The sequence below is a fragment of the Lepidothrix coronata genome, unplaced genomic scaffold (assembly GCF_001604755.1).
Source record: "Lepidothrix coronata isolate B3197 unplaced genomic scaffold, Lepidothrix_coronata-1.0 Scaffold8, whole genome shotgun sequence".
NCBI lineage: Eukaryota > Metazoa > Chordata > Aves > Passeriformes > Pipridae > Lepidothrix > Lepidothrix coronata.
This window is the reverse complement of record NW_016690188.1, coordinates 11630535-11654250: the sequence shown is the minus strand read 5'-3', so window position 1 is coordinate 11654250 and position 23716 is coordinate 11630535. Positions and strand designations below refer to the sequence as shown.

General features: G+C 41.1%; 1 protein-coding gene across 4 annotated transcripts in view; it reads right to left on the bottom strand.

Moving 5' to 3' along the window:
- The window catches only part of MARCH8 (membrane associated ring-CH-type finger 8), a 96803-nt gene that overhangs the window by 5336 nt on the left and 67751 nt on the right, over nt 1–23716 (bottom strand). For 3 of the 4 annotated variants that reach the window (XM_017803852.1, XM_017803853.1, XM_017803854.1), the window contains exons 3-7: nt 18908–18958; nt 8999–9078; nt 7848–8693; nt 5731–5911; nt 1992–2139 (exon numbers count right to left, since the gene is read on the bottom strand). In XM_017803852.1, coding sequence (XP_017659341.1) covers nt 1992–2139; nt 5731–5911; nt 7848–8693; nt 8999–9078; nt 18908–18958 — 1306 coding nt within the window. The remainder of the gene's footprint in view (nt 1–1991; nt 2140–5730; nt 5912–7847; nt 8694–8998; nt 9079–18907; nt 18959–23716) is intronic. The other variant, XM_017803855.1, reaches the window with a different exon arrangement.

The following is a 23716-nucleotide window of genomic DNA, read 5'->3' as shown; positions in this document are numbered from 1 at the left end:
CACTCTGTGATCACATGGTATATGGAGATATAAGGGAATGACTGTAACCATATAGCTTGACATGTTTGTTATGCAGACCAGGCAATTTTATCTGCATCAGACCCAGTAACTTGTATCTGAACTACAGCATCTCTTCTGATACAAAACTGAAAGTGTTGGAGATGCTGAAGCATTCCAAGCTTACCCTCTGTCATAAAAACTACCAACATTGCTTTTCCTAAATTTGTCTATCTTGATCTTTTAGACATTTCTATCAACTACTTTTAAATGAAAGACTATTTATTAATTTTATACATATTCTGCTTACATAGGTCCTGTATTCATCCAGTCTCTTTCCTCTTTAAAGATAAGCACCATCACAAGATGGATATGAAACCATGCTGAATCACCCACTGTCAGGTTTTTCAGAGAGTAAAATCATGTCCTTCCAACTCTTTAAAGTTTTAAGCAAGATACAGGTCAGTGTTGTTTTGGAAATGCATGGTAGTGTGGGAAGAATGAAAATATTTTAGTCCCAAAATACGAAGGGCACTTCAGCCTTATTACTGAAGAAATCCCGCCCATGATTAATACCTGAGCCTCTGATTTGCTGGTGATCTGATGCCATCTGTAGGCAGTGACAGTATATGCTTGGCCCTGTGTGGACATAAATCCACACACACTGCTCAGTACAGCACTCCCCAGATTTAGAATCCAAATGAAGGGAGGAAAGAAGGCACTATAACATTCTAAATATTCACAATATTCCTCCTATTCATGTTCATCTAATATATTTACTAGTTAAAATAACCTGGAGATGATAAATCTTTGAAAGCATATTATCCTTTTCATTACCATACAGAAACCTTGCAATGAAAGGCCAATAATTTTCACTTTACATGGAAGAGATAGGGTTGGATGGAACGGATACTAAGAGGGTTCATTCAAAGCAGCTTCCTGACTGAAGTAATGAACAATTAAACTATAGCCCAAATGAGAAATGAGAGGAAAACGTTTTAATTTCAAGTGATTCTGCTCTGTAACAGCTCCATGGATCTGCAGGTTTATTAATGCTCAGCTACCTCCTCAAATGACCCTGTTCAATCACCAGCAAAATATTTTCCACCTCCACGTCCAGTTGGCATGCAGTGCTCTGTAAGCAAGGACAGCTTGCCTTCTAACAGCTCCCAGCCTTGATAGGTAACCTGTTCCTTCTGTATTAACCCTCAGGCACAGCTCAGTTGCCTTGAGAAACGGTTCTGTGGCAGCTTCAAATCCGCAGCCCAGCATACCCAGGTAAACACATTTCAGTTTGGTAAGTTTACTGCTGACACGCTAAAGAAAACCTACTATACAAGAAGTTAACACATCATGCAATGGGGTGGCAGCCACTACAGGAACTGCAGTGCACCTCCTCTCAGTTGAGTGAACTGGAGTCTTAAGAATTAACCTGAATTTCTTCTGCTTCAGAAGAAGCTTTTATCACTCATAAAAATTTCTCCAGTCTAACATGGCTTTCATCGGAAACTTGTGCTAACCCACCTCACAGATGATTGAATAGAAAGAAAACCCTGTTGATTTACCTCAAAGATTTGGATTTAGATTCCTCTTACTTCTCTTTTTTAAAACTGTTCTGGTTTTGCCCAGTTTAAAGGTAGCCAAAGCAGCAAACAAATGCTTACGTCCTTATCTGCACAGTAAGTGTTCCAATTTAAGCCTAAATTTACTAAGGCAGGGCAACTTTGTATCTGGCTACACTGGATTAGCTGTCATATCTGTGCATTTCACAAGTGCAAAATAAATTATCTGAAATAGATTTAAAAAGCATCCACAGATTAATTTACACTGATTTAATGAAATCACTTTAGAACTGTGCTTTTAAACTAACCCAACCTCAGGGTAAAGCTGACAAGTATAAACATTACTGGCACACTTATGTTCTGCATCTTCTCTGCATTCAGGATAAATAATTATTCCAAAAGAGTAAGTGGGAAGATAAGGAAGTAACATACCAGTAGTTTGTCCCTGTTTAATCTCTTCAGCGGTCCTGTCTATCAGGACGTAGAGAGACCACACGACGCAGGTGATGGCAATGATATGGAATGTTACAGAGCACATGATCTTCCTCCTCTCGCTGGCTGTCATCTGCAGCTTCTCCCACTGGCAAGAAACCCAGAACCAGAGCAAGAAATTAGGTGTTTATTGTAGTTACTAGAGAGTATGAAAAGAGAACATTGATAAGAATGAAAACCAGGCAGGAGACCAGTTTCCTCCTAACAAGGATTTTAAAAATCAGATGGCATTATTGCTCTGGCCCCAGCACTGGTGTGACGGCTGGCAGCTTAGCCTGCTGTGATGGGAGCCATCCTGGTGTTGGAGGGGACCTACAGCACTCAGCTCCCATCTGGAGCCTCAGCACAATGTTATCACTCTGTGCTGACCCACAAGGGGCAGCTGCAGCACATGGGGACCCTCATGTGAGGCCTTGCACAGCACAAGCAATGCTGCTCCTTCCTCTGTTCTCCACTCAAGGCTGTTTAGCTCTCACCTCCTGCCTCAGGGGGTTTCATTCAATCTTCACGTATATTTAACATCACTTAACAGCAGTGACGCTCTCGTAGTTTATTTTCACTGTTTCAAGTGCACTTAAATACATATGCCCTAAGAATATACAGTAGAACTGGGATGACAGCTTTAGAAGTGAGACGACTCAGGAATTTAAATCCTCAGACCTGCCTCTATCAATAATGCTTATATAGCCCAGAACAAAACCACAAAATCAGGTCAGTGTCATTTAGGAAAGATGGAAAGAAAGTTGACAACTATTACAGATGCTTCTAATATTCAAGACATAGACTCAAGACCCCAAAAGCTGTGTTTTTAAATTTTTTTTTTTCAATTTCCCCTATGTATATGATGAAAGTTTTTGTATGTGAGATACACATCTCTCCGCATATCTGCTTGTTATGAGGGGCTTTTCTCACACTTTCACAAAATATATGCTGGGGCACATAAACTCGTGCACAGAGATGCTCATTTGATGTCTCCAAAAATAATTTGCAAAAAAAAAAGAGGACTTTGAAAAGTAGGAATAATGTGGAAGAGGGTGAAGATGACCTGAATGGTATGACTGAAATCACCCATTATGCTGAATTATTGTTTCCACTGCTACAAATACAAGAATGGTTGAACGATGAGACAGAGACTTTGTGATCCTCTCTGTGTTGCCAACAAACAATCTCTTTGGCCAGTCTGAGACACATTTCCAGTTGTGTGGGCATCCAAACCTCACCGTGGCACAAGAATTGAATACTTCCAGCAGTGACATGCTAGACTCATGTCATACTAGAAACCTATATTCTTTCAATCTTCTTAGAAAGAGATTGGACAAACATTCCCTTTTCATGTTGTATTTTAAACAGAAAATTGCTTTTGCATCTAAATGAAGGTGTATACTTTTTGATAGAAAGTATACATTAATTAAATTATTTTGCCAAAAAGTAACCATGTTAAATCTATTTGCAAATGCTTTTACAGAGTCCTGAAGACCTGCGTTTTGAATAATTTATAGTTCTCTTTTCTGTTCCATGGCTTGAGCTCCTCTGCTGGACAATACCTCCTGTGAACTGCTGGCTTTAGAGCTACCAAAACAACTTGCACTGCCTCACCTCTTCAAGAGAAATGACTGCAAAGCAAAAGAGAAGGTATTCTGCAAACCACACACTAGTCCAGAGAGGAAACTCACATCTGTAGGTCACTGCTGCATTATTCCGATGACACAGCACGTGGCATTTTCTACTTAAAACAGTCAGCAGTTCTGGATTTTTCAAGTGTTGTGAAAACAAAAAATTCAGCAGAAAATTTAGATTTAATGTCTTTGAAATTTTAAAATGGCGCATCTCTCTTTTGTCTGCCCTCATCTTCATTTGAGACATGACACATTTTGTTTCTCATTCTCTTCCCTTAGTAACTTAGTGTTTAAACAGCCCAATGCTGCAAAATAACTTTAAGATGCCAAGGAAGTTTAATTCCATTTCTACTCTACAGACAAGCACAAGCCCCATTATTTGTCCCATCCCGTTCATAATCACCAGTTCCAGATTGTTTGCTCCTGACTGAAAGGACACCATAAAGGCTGAGTTGAAGCTACAGAGGCACCTTATCTTCTTGCTGCAGCTGAACCTCTAAAAGGGCTCTTTAGATGTATTTGAGAGGTGAACTCCTGTTTATGGCTCTGTCCCTACCTTCTGGCATCTTGTCTGTTTCCAACAGATGACCTGTTCAGATATAACTAATGATGCTGAGTGACTCATTTCTGAAAGTGCCCCACATTTTTTTTCTCACAGGGCACAAATATTTAGTAAATGTTTCCCATCCACTTCAGGCTGAGTGAGCACAGAAAAAACAGCAGTCAACTGAGAACTATAGCAATTCCTCTTACTTTGGATTCTCTAGAATAATTTCTTTACTGTCCTAGGGTTGGACTGTGCAAAGCATTGTCTGCACAGACAACAGAGCCTATGATGGCCAGTACTGCAGCTCAATAGAACCTCAGCAGGAAGTTCTATACTCTGTGCCAGTGGGCTACCAAGGAAAAAAGTGTGGTTCTTAGAAGGCAGTGATCCACACCACAGTCATAAGCAGAGGACATCCTATTGGTCAGACACGCTAAGCTTTGCAGACTGTACATCTCTCTAAAAAAATAAGAGGTGTTTGAAATCTGCTCTATTTTCTGTTAGGAGTCACTTTTAGGAATTGGACAAGTTCTCATAACAGTTTTTAGATGGTTGCAGTCCAGAACTTCCACTCTATATGATTTAGTCCCATCATAACTGAATTTAATGTTTCTCATTTATTCTAGTTCCAGACTGAGGTTATTGTTATTAACCTCTTCCACTTTGGTAGATACGGCAAGATTTCTCTGTGCTAAGAATAGCAGTGACTTCCATCTCAGAATCCTGATGGTAAGGACAACTGAAATTGAAAGCTCAGAGGATGTGGGAGAACCAAAAAAGGATACAAGCACAAAACCAGCTTTATAATAAATAAAAGGACATTTAAGTACCTCTACTTTAAGTCACCAGATTTATGAAAGGTACTTTTCTATAAAACAAAAATACAGGTTCTAGCAATCTGAAGTACTAAAACGTGGTTATTCACAGCCTAAGAAAAGGTAAAAATGACAACACATTCACCAGGGAACCCTCTTCTACTTACAATTAATATTTTCACTAAATAAGTTTGATCCTTTAAAAAGAAAAAAAAAGCTACAAATTTTAACTAAATTACACTCAGAAAGTGTGATTTAAAGTAAGTTTAATGTGAAATACTCATATCTTCAAGAGAACATAAAGCCATGTGGATCTTGCAGCTGCAAACTAAAGCAGGTAAACGCCATATTAAAAAAAAATGTGGATAACTGTAAATACTTTTGTGCTCTAAAATCTGACTGTAAAGAAAAAAACCACGTTGCTGCATGCATACATATGTGTATGTGTATGTAAGCACATTTACAGACAGAGAGATGCTGGGCTATAATAGCTAACTATCAGAGCTGGATTCCACTGATGTTGAGTTTGCCAGGCTGAGGGTTAATTTAAATCCTTTTGTACCAATACAGTTGACCAGTCTTACTAAAGAGCCACAAAAGCTAATTAACAGGTAGGGAGTACTGCAGGCTCGTGGGCAAGGACAGCCTCCTTCCAGAGTGGATCTGTGTTTAATAAAGCATATCCTTGGTCTTGTGCCTACCTTTCGCAAAGGCTTCAGTTTTGTCTCCATGATGAACTCGTACTTGCACAGTTCACAGCATCGTGTATCTGAGCTCTTGATCCATTGCTGCAGGCAGGCTTGGTGCACAAAATGAAGACTTCCCGTACAGTGACAGGGGGTAATCAAAGGGCTCTCATCATCTCCTTCACAGTGACATATCCTGAAACAGAAGCAAAGCTGCTTATTAAGGAGAAGAGAAAGCAGAAAGGATGTGGAAGGGGCATGTAATATCTGTGATCACACATGGTTGTTCACTGAGCATCCTGAGACATATATATCAAAGGAATGTGTTCCATAAAGGAGCTAAAACTAAAGAACTCCACTGCTGCGCAAGCACATTACACAGGCACAAAATAATTGAGCACAGACATGGCTAACTAGACAGCTGCTTTCTAACAGATGAGGCAGACACATAGAGCCTGACAGAAATGCAGCATCAAAAAGAAAAAACAAGAAATGACAGCATTTCATCCAGACCAATAGCACTTAACTGAAAATAGCATTTAAAAAGATCAGATAGCACTTCTCAAGACAAAATATGCACAGAGAGGTACAGTTATGCATGTATTATGGTCCAAAACAGAAGATAAAGCAAAATACCCAAACCAATAGTGAAACAGCCCACCCCAGTATCATGAACAGTTAATTTAGCCCGGATTTTGCACAAGTGATTAATTCCAGTGCAAATTTGCTAAGAGACAGGTTAACACTGCTGAACTGCAGCACTGAATCTGAACCTCAAAACACACCTACTCTAAATGGACTAATGGTTTTGCTTCTCCAATTCTAACTTTGCAAGAGCTGCTAAAGAAACATCAGCTTTGCAAATTCCCCATTTTCCTCACAGCCTAACTGCAGAAACAGCAAGGACATCCCAATATAGTGTTACTACCAGCTGCTGACATTTGATTTCCAGATTCAATTTATACACAACCCTTGGGTTGCATCAAGCATTGTGAAGTCCTTCTAACTACATGGAAGAGGTCATGAATTGAAAGGGGAATGGTGGGGAGCTCAGAGACTGAATACAAGTTACTAAGCATATGTGAAGTACATCCTGGCATACTGCCATCCCTGTCTCATTACTGAAATCTCTTACTGATGTGTAGCATCTTGCCTCTTGCAACCTTGCTGATAGCTGGCAAGCAGAAATGAAGCAGTGAGTGGATTACAACAGCATCTTGTTGATGACAAGCCAGTATGGAACTAGATTTTGGTGGTAATGAGGGGGAAAATCAGATAATATTGGCAAGTACTAACAAAGTCAGCTTTAGAAAGTGCTGTCAGGGAGGAAAAAGACTAGGATAGTAAAATGTCAGGTAGAGGGATTGGATATTTGCTCCTGTACTTGATGACTCCTGCTCCTCAGCCACATTTTGGAGGTGATATGGGGCAGACCTGTAGACAAGTCACTATGAAGATAGTCCTGATCTTGCTGTTCCCAGCACCTGTGCACATGGTTAATCCTCTGCGGTTGGAACAAGGACATGCATCCTTTTTTTGGACCTCACATTGTGGACATCACACAGGCCTACCACTAACAGCCAGCACTCAGATGCCCCTTTTGACCAAGGCATCCACAGAAGGCCCTTTACAAATAAAAAAGTATTGTGGGATAGAAACTGAAGGGAAAAAAATTTAAGCTATATTGACCTGATCTCAGAAGCAATTTTCAAGCAGTCTTTTCCTTCCAACTCCCACCCTCTGACTAACCCAGCAGTGCTGTCAGGAAAACACATTGCTCATTAAAACCTAAGACATGTTCAGCTTGGCCTTTATTATGCATAGTTGAGTCTCTCATAATATTCCCAGCTTGGGAACTGATAAGAGAAGAATACCATCTCAGAACCCCAAACCTGAAACAAATTGCAAGAGAATTTATTTGACTCCAAAAGAAATTATTTTGCTTAGTAGTCTTGTTAAGTGCATCAGAAGAGTGCAAGACAGCAGATAGAAGGCTGCATGCTTCAAATCACACATATTATAGCAAGGTGACAGGGTGCAGAGACAGAAACAGCACAAAGGCAGGGGAAAGCAGAACGGTCACCACCGCACAGGGGAGGGTTCAAAGGTAGGTGGTTCTCTGGTAAACCAACCTGCAGGTATCCCCCGATGTGGACACAGGGGAGAGAGGGGGGAACTTTTCTGAGAGGGGGGAAGGGCAGTCAAGGTCACTGTCCTTCTCAACTGAACAGAGTGGTGCCCGCTGCTCTTTTGTTTTCAGTTTCACTGAGGTGCTGTCTTCAAAGACGTCATCGTCTCCCATATCATCTGAGCAGAAGTCCGTGCTTTCCACCAGCATGCTGGAGGATTTCTCTGCTTGGAAGTGACTGGAATAGCTCTCCAGTTCATGAAATTTATGCAGGCTGCTGATGCTGGACGTGTGGGAGAAGGAAAAAAGGTAACGCAACAGTTTTTTGCTCCTCGAGGTGTCATGGTCCACTTTGTCCTCCAGCAAGGGGATATGTACAGCGCTGTGGTTCTCTGTTCCTCCCGATGCACTCGAGTAGTTGGAAAGGGAAGGGATATAGGAGTGCTTAGAATTGCTAAAAGAAAGAGGCCTGAGATTCAGTGGTTTCCTCTCTTTAAGATGAAATTTGTTAATCCTTAAACACTGCTCTTGAGTTGGGGTCAATTTGCCTTCTGACCGTGTTCGCTCCACATAGTCAAAGCACTCGCTGGTGCTCTGTGCCTTCTGGTCCACGTCATTGAGGGACTTGGAGAATTTCAGAGTGCGGGTGGGCTTTACATTCTTAGCAGATCTGAGTGCCTGGCCCCGATCCTGCCCACGGGAGTTTCTCTTTGCTGCATGTAACGTGTCCTGACAGATTACTGTCACAGTGACCCCTTGTGTCAGAGGGCTCTGGCAGTGCGGATTTTTCAAGACAACAGCAGACTGCACTGGACTGTGATGACAACACTCAGAAAACACTGCACTGGAACTGCATGCAGAACAGTGGAATAAAAGCACAGAAAGTAAAAAACAATTACAAAAGAGAACACGTATAATTAAAAGTGAAGAAATGAGAATTACGGCTAGTGTGGCAATGGTAAACATAGCAGGGCCAAACAGTCAGTAAGATTCAACGAAGCAGTGTTAGACAGCAGTCGAGTCAAACAAATGGGATGCTTCGTGTGGGAACCCCACATTGCTTACTTCCCTGTAAACGTGCTTTTTCAGTTTTGTTTTTCCTTAATTTGAACCTTTCATGAGCCTCACTGTAGCCATGCAAACGACACACTTTACCTGCAGATGTCCTGGTTGGATGGTGTAACAGAAGTCCGAGAGAAGCTATGAGGGGCAGAGATAGACGTTGGACTTCCAGCCTGCAGTGAAATTAAAACAAACAAACAAACAAAAAAACCCCAAGTCACAAGTCAGTATGCACAGCAATCACCTTCAGGGTGAAACACAGCATATGGAGTCAGATATCCTCTACATCAGATATTCAAGGGCTAGTTGCAAGAAAGTAGCTTCATTGTTGAATGTGAGAAGGAGAGGTCACAGAGCTTCATCCTTGGAGAAGTAGGATCATAACAGAAATGTTTTACCCCAAAGTCAAACGCAGACATCTCTGGAGTGGAACCTGCCAGCTGTCAAACATTGCACAGGACAACAGCTCAGGAAATGAGCAATGCTATAGTAATTAGAATAATTAGATGAAAGTGTGTGTATAGACTAGTTGGAATTTAGCTACCAAGTAATAGCTAATCCTTCCTCTTATAATGATGATAAGTGATTAGAGGCTTGGGGTTTTCCTCACAAGACAGAATTGTCAGTAGTTCAGTATCTCAAACACTACTTGGGGACTTATATTCCATACTAGCATATGCACACAAGCACCATCTGCCAACCCAGACCATTCCCTGAAGTACTTTTTGTACTTTGTGAGGCCTTTTATCCTGCTCTTACTAGAACAGGGCCTTCCATCTACCTGGAGGTGTGGCAGCAGTCATGTTTATAAGAGATAAACATGAGCACAGTGAGAATAGAGTAACTGAAGAATTCAGAATTCGCTGAACTAACTCAAAAAACTAAAGCTAAGGTCTTGGCATATTTAACACTTAATAGACAAGCCTCTAAAATCAATATGGTAAGAATAAGCATTGTCTCAGAGTTGGGACTCCATGGGCTATTATTAAAGACCTTTTCTGCCACTGTGTTCTATGAGTCACCTCAACAAACTTCTCAACTCTTCCAAGAGGTTTTGGTGAGGAGGAGACCTGGGTTAATAACTTTGTAATAGAGAATCTTTAAACCTGGTTCTCCCATGTTTCACAGCTGCTAGATAGGCTGTGCTGCTCACCCACCACTGCAAAACATTGCTTGCATTTCAAATTCAAACAAAGGTTTACAGTTCTTTTGATCAGCAAAGCAAAGCCTGAAACCCAGGAAGGAACAATGCAATCAGGAGAACAACAGAAGTGTCATCACTGTGCTGGGCTTCAGAGAAACCAGCACAGACAGCAGAGACCTGGGCCAAGCAAGTGCACTAAGCCAGACCACGGGAGACCTCAGGTGGCAAAAGCTGTGTTGCCACAGAAGCACACTGGGCCCAGCCCTGTGCTTCAGCTTCAGACACCAGATTAGCTCAGCCATCAATGAGCTCTGGTCATAGTGAAACACATACACACTATATCTGTCTGAGAACTCTTCAACTTTACACTTAATTTATTAAAAGCCCTTATTGTATATTTAAACAAGGCTGCTGCAGGCTTTTACACCCTTGCAGCAAAAGCAAGGTTCCTCGTCACACATTATACTGTTCTTTCTTTGTGAGAGAAGATACAAGGATACACATGCTAGTTTATAAATACAGATACAACCATGATCTTCCATGTCACAGAACTCATCTGTTGGGGTTTTATTTCTCTAGCCAACAGTACTACAGACAGCAATGCACCTGCCCTCACATTGGGATGCCTCAGGTGCACCAAGACTGAAAAAACAGATATCCATATCCAGCTGGGTCTGCAGGAATTGAAGGCAAGACTCAACCAAGCCTCAAACACACACCTCTTGACCCTTAGTAAGATGCTGTAACTTATTTCCCATCTTACCCAGCTAGGTTCATGTATAGAATAAAACCCAAGAGAATAACCTTGGGCCAGAAAGCAAATTGAACTATGTTACAACTGTGACAAAACAAATTAAAGACAAATATCAATTATTGGCTTCATCCTGGAAACTATGATTCTTTACATTTTACACTACTTACACATATATGCACTGTATGATCAGAATCCTGATCATACAGTGAAGTGAATTCAGGTATTACTTGGAAATTTGGTCTCTGTTTGATGCTTAACCTCTCCTAAAAGCAGGTACATCTCTGACTTCAAACCCTATCTTTTAAAAAGTGTTTGTGCGGTAATTACTTTTGTTCAACTGAAAGTCTGACAATGTAGTGAAAGATGTGACACTATAATCTGTTTCATTATGCAAATGAAAATTAACAAAACTTAAATAACAGATTAGTTAAAAAGACGTATTTAGCAATCTTCTAAAAACAAAACATTAAACCAGTAAAACAGCATGTTGCATTCTACCATGAAAACAGAGCCATATATTGTTGGAAATGAAGTCACAAAGCAATTAATAAATTAGTCTCAGGTTTTATGTTATGATCAAATCACAGATGGTAACCTGCTTAGAATGAATCCAGTCTCTCAACTCGTTTTCCAAAAAAAGACAGCAGAATATATGATGTAACAGTTTAAGGCAGATGATTAGATTCATAGATCCAAAATTTCCCTTCCAAAATGATATTTACTGGCTTTGTCATCCAATTGTCTGGTACCAAGACAGTGTCAAAGTCTCACCACTTGGGAAATCAAAAGGCTGGGACAAACAAGAAATTGTGGAATTTCATTTGCATTTCAAGCTTATTATTTTGTTTCTAGATGCCAGCACTGTTCAGAATGGCTTGCAAACCCGCCCCCCCATCTTAGGCACATTTCCTTTCCCCTCTACCTTTCTGCTTCAGAACAAAAGGTCTTTTTCTCAATTTTCATAGAAAATGAAAATGCAACCAAAATATGAACAGAAATTAACACACTTGGATAGGCACCGCAAAGAGGAACAACAAAACATTGGAGGAAGTTAAGGCCCCACCCTTGGTGTAAGCTAATGCAAGCTGTGGCTGCCAGCAAAAGCCATGGTTCAATGAGCCTCCAGTCAGTCTGTCCTCCTTTCATCCCATGCTTTTTGCTCATAAAACTATTTACACAGCTGCACTGTAACTCAGAGTAGGATAGCGAGGTGAGGTAAAACTAATTATTGCTTTAATGCCAGTCACTTCCTTAGCTACAGCTGCCAGAGGAACATCAGTCAGTGAGAGCACTGAGTAACGGCAAGGAACAAGTCCCTGACAAGAGCATAGTAAAATGCAAGCCGCTGCCAAAAGCCTAAGTAGAAGTCCTGCCAGTTCTAGAAGCAGGGCTACATGCAGCTGATGCTGGCCAGTCCACTCAGCTCACCTGGGTTTACTAACTCAGACACAGGTGCCACAGAAAAGACAAAGCATGGGCAAAGAGGAGGCAGTGATGGATGAATGAAACAGTGAGGAGGATCCAGCTAGCCTGGAGCTCTGATGTTGCTCCCACATAGGGCTCAGCTCTGAAGAGGCTGGGAAAACAAGCAATCAAAGCCCTCTCCACTCTGTAGTTTCTGGCACACACACCACCCTTACTGCCCCAGCAGCACCCGCCCAAGTAGCAGCACCTTTGTCCAAACTGGCTACCTGTGATGACGACAGCAGCAATAGGTTTTAAAGCACTCCTTTTCATAGGAGGTTTCTGCCATGCTTATATGTGTCAGGTAGCTTAAGCCTTGAGAGCCTGAATTTGACCCTTCTAACCCCATAATTGCTTGCTGAATCTCTGTGGACTTCCACATTCTTCACATGGTGGAATATCACCTCCAACGACGACCTGTGTACTAGTGAGTTACTCCACACAGACCAACTGGTTGCCTAAAATAGCTCAGGACTAAAGGTCAATAGTTAGTTAATTGTGTATATTGACATTCCCATCTAATGCAATTCAGTGAGGTCACAGCATGGCCTTCTGCACTGCTGTTTGAACAATCACAGCAGTTCTGAAGGTAACAATTCATGGAAGCCTATAGCTCTCTGGGAGGTTGCCAACAGGAACATATACATTTTTTTATATGCATATACATGTGTGTGTGTGTGCATATATACAATACATACACGTATAATGTGTGTGCTGCCATAGCTGGTTGTTCTCACTCTGCCCCCATTTCATGAACAGTGTTATCTGTTGGTGAGAGAACTCAGCCAAGATTACCTACTTGTGATTACAGACTGCACACCAAAAATCAAAAAACCCCCCCGCCTAAGAAAATAAAGTAATCTGTGCAGTGAGCCATAGTGAACATGCCAACAGCTTGGGAATATTTCAAGATAACCTGCTTATCTGAGGTGGCACTGTTGCTGTTGTCCCACTCTGGGCTGCACTTCAGTACTAGCATTTATATCTCATTTTAAAGAACAGGGCCTGTCACATTCTAAAAAAGGTAAAAAGGTAAAAAATTAGAAACAACTCTAGTAGAATTCCTCAAGTGACTGGAATTCTAAAGGAAGCAAAGAAAGGCTTCCCCCCACACCTGCAATTTGTCATTTCTAGGTGCCACATGAATAGGAACAATACTGTGACCCTACTATTTGTGCTACAAAAACATCTAGAAGTCTCAGCTAAGGATCTGGAACTAACATTGTAAGAACTATGCACGTTTAATAACAGAGCACACAGATAAAGAGCTGGAAAAAAGAAGCACAATTTAAGTCTTTTACTCAGGAGGAACTGCAGCACAAGGAGCTTCAGGCAGATATAAATTTAGCAATAGAGTAAGGAGCCAAACATTCTGCAACCCAAATTTCACTTTGGCATTTTGATTATGGGCTTGCCTTTATTCTACACTCTCCTGACAGAGTTATTTTCTGTTTATCACGTAGACCCTACTCAAACACGTCGTAAGAAAGCAAAGCTGCTGCTGGACGTGGATGGCACTTATCTTGCATGCGACATCTCCAGAGGCAGCAAAAGCCCCAGGCTCTGCTCCTCTCTTAGTTTGCACTTAGAGAAACCAAGATCATCTATGAAGAGACCCAGGGAATCTGACTCTGTCTATGTTACCACTGCCCCCATTCACCTCCCCTCCCTTTGGCAAAGGCAGCTCCAACCCTGTCTCATCCACAGCAAAGCCAACTATTAACCTGACACTTGAGAGGCAGAACAGGCCACCTATGGACAGACTGGATGTTGTGACAGGCAGACAGCCCTGCTGACAGGCTGGTTTTGAAAGCTTTTACTAAATACCAACATGGCAGGATCAAGCATCAACATCAGCAACTTCTGATCTTCTCCAGTAAGTGCTCCCTACCACACTCATGCCATTTTGACTTCCAGTGCATATTAAAATCAAATGTCTTTAAGTGGGATAAGATGAATTATTAGAATGGAAAGTAGTTAAAAAATCAGGGGGAGGGAGGGAGCCAGGGGGAGAGATATTGTAAAGAGGCATCTGGAAATTTCAGGATGATTAACTCTACCATTTTGGCAACAAGTTGATAGGAATCAGGAGTCAGCTATTGGGAGAACTTCCATATTTCATATATGACTGTAATTAAAATTATGTCTAGCAGCTAGGAGGAAAGCTGACTTTGTTGTTCCTAAAGAAATCTGAAGGAGGATTCTGGCAGGAACTTTCTCTAGAGATTCTGGGCTAAAGAAACTAGAGAAAAAAGGCTATCTATCCCTTCAAAATCTCCACAAGTGTAATACAACCTGGCTATAGCTCAGGATTAATGTTGACTAAAACCAGTAACAACTGCACAGGTTATGCAGGGAGAAGAAGAAATAAAAAATATATATAACTTTTGTCTTTAAAATCTTCCTCAAAATACTTTGAATGGACTGAGGGAACAAAAGAGGAAAGGAAACTCCTGTGGGTTCCTCCTTCATGGAGGGGATTTGTCACAGCACAGGGAGGCTATCACACTCCTTATGAACATGACTGCACTGTGCCCCAGCATAATATTACCTGCTCTTATGCTTGAGGAAAAGAGTATACCTTCATCTCCACACTAAACAATTTTTCCTGTCTTCCTTTCCCCAATAGTTCAGTGGAAGGATTTAAAAACAAATTTTTAAAGCAACTTCTCTTTCCCTACCCCCAGGCTCACATACCTGAACAGAACACCTCTGAGCAGCAGTTCTTTTCAATAAGCCTTGGTCATCTGATAGACTACAGGATAGTGAAGCTCTGACTGAAAACCCTAGACTGGTTTTCTACAGACAAATGCTCACTGAATCCATCAAAGCTTCAGGCAGCAGTGGACGTGTGTATTCATATGCTTTTCTAAATCTGTTCCAAGCTGATGAACAGCCTAAATGGATTTTAAATTTCATAGCAAGCCTAGGCTACCACTTTGTGTCTGCACTCGCTGCTATTCAGCCTAAGAATAATCTAATACTTTACAGTGTGCTTGTGCTCAAAAGATAAAACTACACAGGCCTTCAGAAAAGACAAAGCATTTACATTTTTTAAGGAGTGCACTTTTGATTCCTTTGCTGTGATCCGAGTATTAGCATTTTCAAAGTTTACCCCTTAAAGGGCCATGAAAATAAGCCTACAAAGTGCTTCCCCATTACAGTAAAATCAGCCCTCCAGAGCAACCAGATGACAGGGACAGCACACAGATGACCTGAAGATATTTCCATACATCATGTTATCAATTCCAGGATGTATCAGACACTTTGACACTAAACAATACCACAATTTGAGAGTAACTCTTTACAGACCAGCTTTTTTAGTGACCTCATTTCATCTGCTTGTAAGCACGATTCCTTCCTCTATAAGCAGAGGGCATGAATTACCACCACTGTGAAAATCCCTTTTTTAGCTGCTCCCAGTGACTAGCTGTGTTTTAGCGTCAATTTCTTCTACATTTAGAGGACAAAGCTTCTATAAAGTTTAATTATTTCTCTGTGTGGCTTGTATGATGAAGGCACTTTGCAGCAATCAGTGGCTTCTTGGCAAAAATGCTGGCTTAGGGAAACAGCAGAGATGTGGATCTGGGCTGTATTCCCCTGTGTCAACTGGGGCCATTTCAATCAGCATCACTGTGCTTGAACAGGGCTAGTGGGGAATCCGGCTGTGTTTAAGTCCCCTGACTAAATAAATTCAAGCTTCCTTCAACAACATTTTTTTTTATTTCAAAACAAACATAAAAGATCCCAGAAATTCAAACATTTCACGTGGAGCAGATTTAAAAGGAGTGTTTGAAATATATGTACCAAAAAAAGCAAAGAAGGGCCTGGAGGAATGCCACATCCCCCAGTGTGCAACATACTGCACAAAACCTAATGGCACCATATGAAGATCCTCCTACATCTTATTCCCTGCTCCTTTTTCTGCTGTTTCTGGCCTCCATCCCTAGCCAAGTATCCAGGTGATCACTTTTTCTTGGCCTGGCCACATGTACTAGCATCTCTTTTGCCTCTCCTAGCATCTGCCTCTTGGAGAACTGCCTTCTTGCCCCTTTCTCCTGAGGGACAGCTCCACCTGGCCCCGACACTGGGGGTCTATATTCAGAGAGGTCCTGCTACCTCTACCAGCTGATTTCATTTTCAGTGGCACCATCTGTCTGCCTCACTCCTCGATCACGTTTAGCCCTAGGGCATTGCTTTCCTTGGTCACATCAAGCAACACAGCATCCTTTCTTGGCTGAAGGCTGAGTTCTGACTCAATCTTTTCCACTCGAATTACACTGTGCAAGTGAGAGCAGTGGAAAGATACACAGTAATAATCACAGCAGGTTTGTAATGACATATCAGCACCAGAAAAGCTTTGAATCAAGTGTCAGTGCCAAGCATTTGTAGCAGATTTGCTAGGTTGCTGTGCTGTAAGCTAGATTTGGGTGGCAAAACAATGGCTGAAACAGTCATTCGCAGGAAGCACGATTATTTCTGTACGCACACACGCACATCAACGTATCTGGAATTGCAGCATGTAACTGATTTAACTCAATTTTGGTTAAAAAGCTCCTCTTAAAATGGTATAGTATCAACAAGTTCTGGGGATTTCCGAAAGGGCTATACAGGTAGCCAAGCATTTCCATACTTATTCCTTTACATGTATTCAGTCTGCCTTATTGGCCAGGCTGCTATTATAAACAATAAAAAAAAAGCACTTTCCTATTAAACCTCAGAACTGAAGAAAAATTTTCCATGTACTTAACCTTCTATGCAGCATCCCACTACTATACTCTCGCCTGATTTGTAATATAAATTGCTTGAAACAGCCAAACCACCTGTAGACCACAAAATAATTGTTGCAGCTTAGCACTGAACTGTCTGGATGCAGAAGGCAGCGTTCAGACGTAGAAGGCAAATCAGAGAGTGGGACTTCTACCCTCTGTCCTTGTTCAAACTCCTCTCCAGAGTGGAGCAGGTGCACTGAATGGATCAGACACAGAGGTGACAGAGGAGCAGTAAGAACATCAACACCTCTGGGAAGCTCATTTTACTATCAAAAACTCTCCCCCATTACACTGGCAAAGCTGACTTTTGATCCCCTTGAGAACTTTAGCAACACATAGCAATCATGTTGAATGTTTCAGTGCTTCAAGATGAATGTAAATACTGATGTCTCACTTGCCAGCACTCCCAGGGAGAGCTTTGCCAGAGTGCAAGGTCCTTTCCACTGCACTGCCACACTACCAGTCTTTGATGAATTAAGAATGAACTGGGCAGATTTGTATGGATACCAAACTGCTGGTGCCAAATGGCTTGTGCTGATTTCAGACACACTGGGAAAAGTATGACAACACTTAATGGCAAAACTACTACCTCTGCTGAATAAAACCTGACAATCCAATTAAGGATCCCTAAGAAGATAAGAGCCAGGGTAAGAAGGAACAGGCATAGTCCCATTTTAGAAAAGCTCAGATGAGAAGTTATAGTCACACAGTATTTATTGCAGAACCCTTTATGTGAATGCACATTTTCTAATGCCAAATGAAAAACACAATCCTGCATCAATCCATAATAACAACACATTCAGCTTGGTCAATACCTTGCGCACTGGACAGCTGCCCTGCTCATTATTTAGGACATCCAGTAGTTCTGTCTTTTGGCTCAAAAGTTAAAGTCGTTTGTGCCCATGTAAACCGTAAATAAATGCAGACACTGTTTCCTCTGCTGGAGATAGTTGTGAATAGCTCACTAGATCCAGAAGCACCCAGAATAGAAAAAAGGCACTTGAGCTTGTCACAGCCATGATGACTCATTCTTTCATTAAAAGTCACTACCATCAGTGACATAAACTGTGGCAATGACGAGTTGAAGTTTATGCACACCATGAAAAATACTGGTCAACCAGCACAGCCTTGTTTGCGTGAAGGCTTTAAGCAATTGTACTTGTTTAAGCAATAAGTTGTCAGGCTTACAGATAATTAGAAGCCTTATCTGCAGTGCAGAAGTAGGAGTAGGGTACATCTTGCAATAATTATCTTGGACAGAAGATACTTTTTTCCTAATGGCATAATAAAACAATTGTGGGTTTGATGTGTCCATTGGCTATAGTGGAGCGTGACTAGAAAGGGGGGAGCATCTTCTTTTATATGATCAAGGTCTGTAAAAGCAAACATTTTAAAATACTTACATAGTCATGCCCTGATAACAATGTCATGGCGCTGAAAATAATTCAGTGTGGAAGTAACAATGAAATAATGTTTAATCACATATCCTATTCATATTATGGGATGCACAGCTATACATACCTTATGTAACTTTATCTCATAAAACAACATACTTGAGCGATGTTTTTGGAGCCATTTTCCCTCCAAGATAAGATCTCAGGCATCTGTCATTTATCTTGCTCCTACCAAGCTAAGGAGGCTGACAGTGTGAAAGAGAAAACCTACTGTAGCTTCCATTTCATTTGACCTGTAAAGATAGTCTGCAAAACACCAGAGTTCTAATGTTCCAGGAGTGACTATCAATGACAGACAGGCATAAAAAGCATTTTCTACTGGTCACATTGTCACATACATCACCCCAGTTTGAAATGAAAGAAATCCCAGTATTCCCAAGTTTAGCAAAGACTGAGTTATATTGAGGAACATACCTTTGAGATGTTACTAGAGCGGCTCACGGAATGCCCCAAAGCCTTCTCATTCTGAAAGAAGAACAGGATCATTGCAGCAACAAGTCACAGTTATGAAAATATTTTAAAGCTGGCATTAGAAACCAAACTCCATGAAGAAAGTCTTACAGCTGTGGGTTTTAAGGATGTTCCTTCTATTGACATCAGCCTGATTTATGATAATCACTAAATTGCTTTGTTTGCTAACAAGAAACTACTTTGCAGAAAATCACACAGGCAAGACAAATACAAACATGAGAAATAGTAAAAGAATTATTTCTTCTCTTTGTGAATACTGTAAAGCTCTTTACTCAGATGGCATCTATTTTGGAAAGGATACTTCTCAGTATCAAGAAGACCTGCTTCATCTACATTTAAAGGCAAACATCCAACCACTTAAACTGAAAGCTCTTGCTTAAAGAAAAACAAGAGTATCACAGTGTTGACTGGAAACAATTGTGAATAAACATATGCATGTCACTGCAGGAGACAAAACAGAATTATTGAGGAACTTCCTATCTACAACGGAACTCAGAATTAAACTGGAAATATCATACAAGATGGAAACACAGAAGCTACAATTCTAAAAACTAAAATCAGTGATGACTGTATCTGTTACTCACTTTTCAGTGTGCAGACCCTGACTGATACGCATGACAACCTTATCTCCTATGAAAATAAACTGTAGACTTCACCAAGGTATTTCATCTTTTAAGGATATCCAGTTTCTGGACATCAATTGAGTGTAACTGGACAAAATTGCTCCACTGGGAAGAGCCTAGAAATTGCTCTAAAAAATCTTTTCTGAATAAAATCCAATAAAAAATACTTTTTGCCTAAACAAATACTACAAACAAGGCAAGTCATAACATTTGGTTACAGATCAGTACCTATGTTCCTCTAAGTCTGTGAAGCTGGGATGCAACTGGTTTGAGATTTAAACTCTGAAAAAAGAGTGAATTTACTACTTTCTCCTATGGGCTCTAGAGTTTCTAGGAGTGCATCTTTTTGTCTGGGATTTTAAGAAACAAACTCTTTCACCTTTATTCCTGAAGATAATTTAACCTAACAGAGACACTTTGATTGAGAGCACTCTCTTCCAGTTCTTCTTGGCACTGACAGATCAGACAGAGATCGAGACCAGAAGTCCTGCCTATATAACAAACAGAGACATAAAAAATTCCCCACCAAACAGTCAATTGCTGTTATTCCTAGATCAGCTTGGGTATAGCATACTAGTCTCAGACCTTGTGCCTATGGTTTGCTACAATTCAAGTGACCCTTCAGTGATTAAAAGCCCATACGAAGTCAGCCTGGCTGGCTGGGCACTCAGATGCTCAGACTCATACTTTGAGATCCCTGCGCTCCCAGATACTTCTTCCTACAGCACATCCACAGAGCAAATTCAAAACTTCGTGACGAGAAAAGAGAAGGCAAGGCATAAAACACCAGCATATGCTTACAAAAGTAGGGTGCCCCTTCCTTACAGCACCAGTTGCCTCTCAACACAGCCCTGGGCACTGCATCAGTTGACAGTAAGAGTTGCATTTCCTTCCTTAGAAACATGAGTAAGCAAATACAGTGTTCTGAAATCCTCTGTATGTCCAAATGTCCAGAAGACAGTAAAACAATGTTTCAAAAGAACAGAGGGAAAGTGACCAGGGAACACCACGTGCCAGATCTGACTGATGGCCAAAATAAAAACCGCAAGGATCAGTTTAAGGTCTGGAATAGATTTGGCCCAAATTTGAATGCCAGATTTGTATACTGCAAGGCTGAGTTTCCTTTTCAAGATGACTATGAATTTCTGTTACATAGATAACAGTATTCCTGGAACAGAAACAAACACATAAAGACTCCCAAAAACATGGACATAATACTTATGTGAAGACTAATGTTGGACGGGACTACTCCCAGAACCCGTACAACTAAGAATTGCCTCCAATCATAAAGGAAAGACTTGGCTGATTTCATCAGACAGTGTAACTATAGAAACAGAAAAAAAAAAGTTCATTCAAGCTACAGAACACAGGAGAAAGAAAAAAGGGGGCAGGAACATGTTCTCAAGCTATGATGAAAAGAGACTTACACAAGCTGGCAAACACAAATACTTGTCGCTGCATTTGTGCGAGGTGTGGGGGAAGCAGGCTGTGCTTGGCGGCCTTCTAGGGATGTGTGGGAGGTAAACAGAGCATGGCTACGTGGGACAAGAGAAAATTATAGCAAAGAGCAGGATTCATGGGCAAGAAGTCTCCCTGAAGCAACACATACATCAGTGACAGTCTCCCTAGGTGTCAAAGACTTCTGGGTGAATTTCCTAAGGACAAAATTAAACTGAGCAGAGGTTTCTTCACATTAACTCAATGGCTCCCAAATACTGCTCTCTAGCTGAAGAAGATGCCTGCAAGGGACTGTGACTGAACTTACACAGGCACCTGTGTTGAAAAGGATGTACTAAAATTCAATAAGCACGAACAAGTAGGAGGACAAGACCTGTATCTGCACAACATGGTAGATGATGCAAAACCAACAGACTTTTAGCCATTGCCACAAAAACTAGTCTTTCTACCTCTGCGCCCAGAACTGATTTTATGTGACAGACGCCAGGAGTCTCTAAGAGACAGATGTGCATACTATCTTTATTCATCTACTGTCGGAAGCACACCTATCAGAGGTTTCAGTCAGTAGATGACTGCAAACAGTTGTTTTTTCTATTGAAAGAGTGATCATTTTAAAACAAAAAAGCAGTGTTGAAAAATATTCCCTTAGGGGCTACAGAATGCCTGCACACATATATTTAAGTATCTGTGATATCCCTAATGGACTCCTAGGCACCTAAGTGCTTTTTAACATCTCTGTTTCTTTACCACACAAAGCTGGTACATCCACATAACACCAACAGGAAATTCACTACAGTCTTAGCCCGGGCTGGCCAAAACCTGTACTCAGTAAGAGCTACTTATCCCGACATGGGAGGAAAAGCACCAACTCAGCTGTATTTTTGAGGAGTGACAACTGCTCCAATAGCCACTACCAGATTCAACACAGACTTGCAAATAATATGCACATTTTTCAGTCTGGTTGACCTGTCAACTACCAAGCAGCCCCATCACCCAGATAAAACTGCATCAGCCTTTGGACACCAACTGACCCTGCCTTAGCCTGTCATTTAATCAGGCATAGTTTTTGAAATGTCTCATAGTTTACATACACACAGACTTTAAAATGTGTTGGGCTGAAAAACTGAGATAAACAACTGAGTTTGCTGTGCAACAGCAATATCCAGTTCACTGTGACCACTCAAGTAGCACTCCTGCTGAAGGAACGTGTTGTGCTTTCTTGCCAGCTTCTACAAAGGACCAAAACCATTTATTTTTATTTTTTTAAAATCATTAAACAGCAACAGAAACACCTCTAAGTAATACAGTTGATGAAGTATAGCTGTGCTGTTTAATTCTCTTCTAGAAATAAAATAATAAACATCTACCCTTCAGGACAAAGCACTGTGGAAGCCTTAAATAGAGTCAGAACTTGCTGGTGTTCCCCACGCTGCGATACATTAATATATCATATGTTTTCCAGTCATTGAGACAGAAAAGAGCTGTAAAGCCATGGAAGGAGTTCCTGGAACAGGTAGATTTTAATAGCAGGCACAACTACTAAGTGAGGAACAGAAATGTTAAACAGGTAAAAATTATTTTAGAGGCAAACAAACAAAAGCTCACTTTTCACACTTTATCTTATACCAGTACATTCATCCTGGGATCTTTTACCAATTACTCACAAACTAACACTGACATGGGAGCGGCAAGGCTAAGCTTCTATTATGGTACTGTCACTGTCCAACAAATAAAAATCTTCTATTTCTAGTATGTTCCCACTGCACAGTAAGACATATTCTGGTCTGGTAATTACAGCTCCAAACAAGCTCTCCTTCCCTCTTGCAAAAGCATTAGTCTCTGCACTTGAATGAAAGGTCAAGATAAATGCAACATCTGCCAGCATGGACCATACAATTATGACCAATTAAAGCAAGTGTCACTCTACTTGGGCAGTTCAGTCTTTCTGTATGGCATAATGGGAATCCTGCCTTTCAAAATCATCCTACTCAACCAGAACCACCTCGCAGGCATTAAAAAACCCCAAACACAAAACAATAAAAAAACCACCTCGATAGGAAAAAATTACCAGTGCAACTTGTCCCTTCTCCCAAGCCATTCACTGCCAGTTACTGCTATGAGGTCCCCATCAGAACCCGGCTCTAGGGAAATGACTGAAATCCAGAAAAATTGCTACCCATTCCTACAGTGACACGATACTCCAACATGCACTCTTAATGCACTTGCTTGTGATTGCCAGAATCCCCCTCCCAACTTTCCTTTCTTTTTCTATCTTCCCCTTGAATTTGCTCCGGACTGTGAGTGACAGAGCTGCTTCCTTCCTTCAGCAGTTGTTTCAGCTCACCTCTGTTTTCCTGCAGGGCTCTTCACCTTGCCTTCTCCATCTTGCTGGCTCATTTTCCCTTCTGCCACCATTCCTTGGTTACTCTTTCATGACACCTCTCCCTTTTCAGTTCAGAGATCTAGAAGCTGATAACTCCCCTTCTGTCCTTCCTTTTACCTCAGTCTTCCATATATTCAGCACTTCAAGTTATTTTACCCTTGCTTCCCTACCATAACATACTCACTTTCCACTAATAACATCAGCTACATAACTCACGCAGCCAAACCCAGAAGCCTTGTGAGTGCCAGCACACCAGTTCCTACCACCTGAGCCAGAGCAGCCACAGCT